This window comes from Halictus rubicundus, chromosome 2 (assembly GCF_050948215.1).
Source record: "Halictus rubicundus isolate RS-2024b chromosome 2, iyHalRubi1_principal, whole genome shotgun sequence".
Classification (NCBI taxonomy): domain Eukaryota; kingdom Metazoa; phylum Arthropoda; class Insecta; order Hymenoptera; family Halictidae; genus Halictus; species Halictus rubicundus.
Window position 1 is genome coordinate 11,822,452 of NC_135150.1, and position 6,321 is coordinate 11,828,772.

Below are 6,321 nucleotides of genomic sequence, written 5' to 3' on the forward strand. Positions count from 1 at the left end.
GAACATGAAAAGTTCTTTTAATAAAAACAGATTTATATATAATAAACATGCTACGTTTTTTTAAGCTTCGAAAAAGTATGTTTATTAATTAGTATTATACATTGCACAACCATGCCGTTTGTAGTAGTTTCCGCATAAGTATAGGAAAATTTAGTGAATAATCCTGAAATTGTTTACACAGTTTTATTTCCATTTGAGAACGCTTGTTATATTTACGTTCAGGAATCTTCAGAGGGATGTATCGACAGATAGAAATTTCCAGCTAGAGTACCACTACCCGTTTGTTTATTAAGTATTTCATCCAGTTTTATTCGACGCTCGTTCGTAATACTGAGAAAAACGCTACGGAGGTTTTTACAATCTGTTAAATCGAGAGTTTTGTTTTTATATTACTTTACCGTGGAATGCAATATTGCTGTTTTTACAGAATATGCAAAAATTTATCACCGTACAACTGACTTCTCCATTTTTTTTTTAAAGTAATCAATTAATAGAAACAAACGGCTTTACTTACATCGCTAAAACCAAAAAGCGTGTATCTATAGAATTTCCCAGCCATTAAATACTGCGCTCTCTGTCCGTTCATCACGCAGATTACCAAAGACTTTCTGTCACGGTTTGCAATCTCTGTCCAATCGATGTCGTAAAACGCATCGCCTATGTTCTGCGACTAATTGTCATAGTTATTTCAATATTAGTGTACAGTTTACAAAGATACTAGAGAAATATTAACAGTTAGACTGCGGATATTTAGACAAAATCAAAATTTTCGACACCAATTTCAAGAAACAAGAGCCAAATTTTAATAAATAAATAAATGCGAACCTCGTAAGTAAGCTGCTCGCCAATGTAAGAGTACAAATACAACCAGGCTGCTACGATGATGGTATACAGAATAAAATTAACGGAAGCCACCATATCTTTTCCAAGCGTCTGTGTAATGCAAAAGATATTTACTTAACATGCTTAACATTTTTCCTGCGCTTAATACTAAAACATATATATGCACACGAAAAAGTATATCCAATAGAATTTGGATTGAACATAATAACAAATAGAATTTTGAGATCGTATGTTTCTATTTTTTGACGCAGGTACCGATAGTGTGTTCCTTTTCATTATTTGGGTCTACATTTTAGACCTTTCATTATTTTCTTTGCAACGTATTAATGTATGTGCTTTAAGGAGATTCGATTACATACGATTAACACCACATACATAGAAATGCCCAATCTGAAGCTACAGTTCAGATACTCTATCACAAGAAGATGTTGAAAACAGTCATTTAGAAAACCTGACATCCTGAAACACGCACAAATACAATTACTATACAAAACGAATCCGTACACAGCAGACCCCCTCCCAGTCCAAACTAATAGAGGGACAAAAGTGTTCGGATAACGGGACAATCACTTTCTAATACTAAATTTCATTTATTTAATGCTTTCGCTGTTCAATAAGATTTCGAAATTTTTGTCAGAAATTGTTCAAATTTTTTTAGGACTTAAATTAGTTTCATTTAACCATGTACACATGTCAACCTAAAGCTATTATCCGAACACTCGTGGTTCACTGATCCGTACAGATGACGGAGGTTCGACTGTACCGTGAATGAAACAAGCAAATATGATCGAAATTGTGTCGTGTTTGGGGTCGCCTCAATCAGAAAAGTGTCACGAACATGCAGACAAACGTATCAGAAGAAAATCATTAGAAGGAAAAATGTTTTACCTTAGTTTCTATTCTTTTCTAGATACGATTCTACCACCAGTAAGAGGTCAAGGAATATTGTCGGTAAGTGACATCTCGGTCTGGAAGCATTGTCCCGTACCGTTCCCATCGAGCAATTAATCTAACAAGAATTTACGTACTCACTCCGTCAACTCCAAATGCTCGATCACTATCGTTCTCATCCTCTTCTGGAAATGCGCCGGGGATTCCGTGAGGAACATTCGAATACGTCTGGCCAACACCGACAATCTTGCGCAAACGTGCAGCGTCGAGGTGACGATGAGACTAGCCTCGGCTGCATGGTACATCGCCAGAAACGCAATCGGAAATTGGTAGATGTATATCAGAGTGTACATTTTAGCGTTGTAGTGGTAGTCGAAAAACACGTGAGACCGAAACGGTAGCACGAATGGACGCGTGTTGTTCTCATCATCTGTAACAATGTTGATACTCGAAAAAACACGATTCTTTCATCAACACCGACTACAGATCGTAAAACAAAGGGGAACAGTAGAAAGATTCGAATAATTGACACTGGAATCACCGTGCCCTTCAAAATGATGGATTTCAGATTTTTTCTTTTGCGCGAAGTTATAGAAATATTTTCCTGAGAAAGTTTCTGTGTTACCATAAGAATCTTATGAAACCTGAATAAATTCAATTCTGCAGTTTTCATAAAGGAATATGCATAAGTCTCGTTTAGGGCTCGGTCGTTCCAGTGTTAAAGGTCAAGTGGCTCCTGTTTGATGAACAAAAATCTGATTTGATGTCAAAATCCACAGAATAATTATGCAACAAGGGGTCGAAAGAAATATTTACCACTGGTTAAAGATTACCTGTGCGAGGATGGATCAGCAGCCCTATCAAGGGACGAACGTACATCATGTATGCGATGATGAACGCAAATACCGACACGTATTTGCCGAAATAAACGGAGATGATGTTGTACTTTCGGTATAGTCGCTTCTCCTCGTCGTTCTTGAAGAACATCGTGTCCTGTATGTCTCGTTGGATATTCTCGACCACCACGATTAGCTTTTTGTTCGTTCGGATGAGAACAAGCGAGAACAGCATCGACATCGTGAGAGACAATTCCGTCGCGTTCACGAGCAACGCTTGGAAATCGTGCAGGGTATCGTACAAGTCCCAAAGTTGCATCGTCATCAGATGGAAAGAATATAATATTACCAGCTTGAACAGCTTCGGGCTGTGTTGCTGCGGCAGCACACCACCGACTGCGAATATTCGTTGACAGTACACGAGGGAGTTTTTGATTTCGATCGAGTCGCTGCTCTGCAATATTTCCGACGAACCGATTTCCACGTGTCAGAAACGCAACGTAATGTTTCACCTACCAGCGACGATCTAGTCTTTCAATCTTTTAAAAGTCTTTGAAAAGTATTTTAGCAGTTTTTTTTAAGTATCTCTTGAAATATCTCCGAAACTAGTACGTGGATAAAAAACAGTATCCTACGAAAATTGCCGGTCTTTCTACGTACAATAAGATGTCATAATCAAAAATATAGGTTTCCATTTGAAGAAACATAGTTGTCCTTCAAATGACCTTGAAAACGCCAGGCAAATAAAAAACTGATATTGCCCCCCTCTTTCCCTCTAGAAATCCTTGGACACGTGCTTTACACTTTTTTAATACCTTTCATACTTTTCGAGATATTCGGCTGGAAAATATTCAAATGAACGAGCTGTATGTTTCAATATCGCTAACAAATTAATTTCGTGAGCAATCAGGTTTTCGAAAGATGTATTAATTACTAAAAGATAGTCAAATAAACTTTATGCACTTCGTTGTCTAAAGTCTTGTTACACGGAGATTTCGTGACTTTCTTCTAAACTCTTCTGCGAAATTGTTTGAATATTTCATAAAAGAGGTAGGTTGCATTTAATAAAACATTTTAACAATAAAGGTGAGTAACGAAACAAATGTCGGTCGCGAACGTGTTTCGGTTTTGTTAGGTGTAGACGTGAAAGAGTCTAGCTTCTGGTAGGTAAAGGGTTAACATAAACACTGTCACGTACGAAACGCTTGTCCGCCAAATTTTCATTTGCACGGTTCATTGGCAGCACAGGGCGAACAACATTTTCAAGATTTGATCTTTCCTTACTCGAATCTCTTCAAATTTGTTGAATAGAGTTTTTGGGAACGAAATTTAAAAAAATCACTTCTTGGACCCCAAACTGAATGTGGACCCTTTCAAAAAATATTATTTTATGACTCAGGTTGATCGAAACAAGTGTTTCGTACGGAACGACCGATAGCAAATCAGACCGTCTCCCTTACTGTCATCACGATACTATTCCTGATGTTGGAACTGAAACGACAGCGGAGTGGCAACTGTTTTTTTATGCAGTTGCAAGCAACCAGAGTACACCGTCCCACATGACAGGTAAATTCGAGCAAGAACTAAAACCGAGTAAAATCGCAACTGTACCTCTGGCGAAGGTAATTATAGAGAGGCTTCGCGGGACTTCGACCATTTTTTATTTGTCTGTCGTATTGCTTCGTGCGCGTGATTACTTGTAATAGAGACGTTGCTGCAGGGGTCAGTGATCACAATTGTTCTAGTAATTGCTGCACGAACATTGCGCTACCCTGCATCGTTCTTTTAATATTGAAAAGCAGAATTATTAATCATACCGATCCGCACGTGGAAGAAGAATCGTGCGCGATCGATAAGCCCGCAGTTGAATTTTGTGAGCTCCAAGCAGTACGAACTACTCTCGACGGCTGGAAGCACATACTAGGTTGATGTATATGAAATGTCCGATTTTAGATTGCAAGTATTATGAAGCGTTATAGGTACAGTAATTGGGTCCCTTACCCTAAATGGAGGAAATGTAGATGCGAAGAGAACGGATACTGTTTGGAGTGAATTCTAACAATTATTGAAATTGAAGCTAGCTGAGTCGCAACAAATATGTGAATTACTGTTATAAAATGATCTACCTTCGACTACCGATGGACGTTTAGCTTGCGGTAGTTCAAAGATTCTTCAATATTGTTATTACAATGTCACGTTCCACTGGTTTCTGCTGCGATCGGCTATGCTTGCAAGTCCCAGGCTGATCGGTTGCAATAATAATCGGCTCATTACTCAGGAGGTTGGAGATCGATGCAACCCATCCACACCAATGAATAGCTTGAGGGTAAGTACAGTTTATTTTTTATTACAATTTACAAATTGTATAAGGTGACTATTTAAACTCCAACAATCTTTCTCTGAGCTATCAATCACGATTTATCAATTTTTCGATGTTACATCGCGTTTCCCCTTAATCATAAGCGATCCTATCATAAAGTGCAACCCCTCTCTTTTAATTCAATGTCTCGGTCCTACCTGTGAGTGAGCCCCTCAGGGACTTCCGATCGGAGGAATACCAATTTTATGTTAAAAATATAATATAATATAATTTCAGAATACTAATTTTATGTCAAAAATATAATATAATATAATTTCAGAATACTAATTTTATGTCAAAAATATAATATAATATAATTTCAGAATACTAATTTTATGTAAAAAATATGATATAATATCATTTCAAGAAAAGAAACTTGTGAAAAATTCCGACGCAAATTCGAATTAAAAATACAGAAATAATAATTGACGGCATTCGTTGAATGAACACGTATTCCAAAACAGAAAATGTGTATTTGTATTGTTAGTTACAAAGAGCTGTTGAAAGTTGACTAAGGTGAGCGGAGACGGCTTCCAAGAACCCCTGGCCAACCCCGAGCTAGGTGGACCAAGGTAGGTCAGTGATGTCCACTGCAGCTCTGGAGAATCCCTGGTTTACTCGAAGGTAGGCGAGAGTAGGCCAGGGTGGTCAAGGTAGGCCAGGGCAGCTCTGGAGAACCTCTGGTCAACTGGAAGGTAGGCAAGAGTAGGCTGGGGTGGTCAGGGTGGGTCAGGGCAGCTCCAAGGTCCTTCGCCCTTCTGGTCCCGCAACACTTCCGCTCCCTCCTGAGTGCGCACCTCGACTCCCAGCCCGATTAATTTCGGTATATCTCGATTGCCGGGATAATAATTATCGATAAATTTGTTATTTCTGGCTGTTTAATGTTTATAACAATTCCTTTCGCCAATGATGTCGACAAGCACTCCCTTGACCATCTTGCCATCTAATTATTTAGTAAAAATAAATTATAGAAACCGAGATACAGAATAACTTTTAAGCCATGAATATTTGCACGCATTAATTTATCGTACACAATTTACTGTTAAATTGATTATTTCTGGCTGTATAATGTTTATAACAACTTCTTTTTCCAATGATGTCGACGAGCACTCCTTGGACCATGTTACCACCTAATTTTTTAGTAAAGGTAGATATTAGAATTCAAGGTACAGAATAACTTGTAAACCATGAACATTCTCACGGTATTTCATGTCGTGCGACATGAAACAGCATAAGATGAGATGACTTAACTGGCCTATTCCTACATCTCATTTGTGATATTAGTTCCACAATATTAGTTCCGACCGATACAGTAGGATGTGACACAGAAATGGTAAGGGGGCCCTAGAGCCCTCTAAACGTGAGTCAGAAAAGTACATTGGGTGACTGGTC

At 38.3% G+C, this 6,321-nt stretch overlaps 1 protein-coding gene across 3 annotated transcripts; it reads right to left on the reverse strand.

Annotated features, from left to right (window-relative positions):
- Positions 1-187: 187 nt before the first annotated feature.
- LOC143362604 (odorant receptor 43a-like) lies at positions 188-4,141 on the reverse strand. Of its 3 annotated transcripts, none has more exons than XM_076802920.1 (7): positions 4,031-4,141; positions 2,568-3,024; positions 1,876-2,164; positions 1,203-1,302; positions 826-933; positions 515-670; positions 188-361 (listed from the first exon to the last, which is right to left on the reverse strand). In XM_076802920.1, exons 1-7 carry the CDS (start codon positions 4,034-4,036, stop codon positions 308-310), a joined length of 1,170 nt encoding a protein of 389 aa, XP_076659035.1. In that variant the 5' UTR covers positions 4,037-4,141; the 3' UTR covers positions 188-307. The 3 variants fall into 3 exon arrangements, 2 of the variants coding, with proteins under 2 accessions (XP_076659035.1, XP_076659045.1); XM_076802930.1 differs by lacking the exon at positions 4,031-4,141 and adding an exon at positions 3,855-4,016; XR_013083673.1 differs by having other exon boundaries at positions 203-361; positions 846-933.
- Between the last annotated feature and the right edge of the window lie 2,180 nt (positions 4,142-6,321).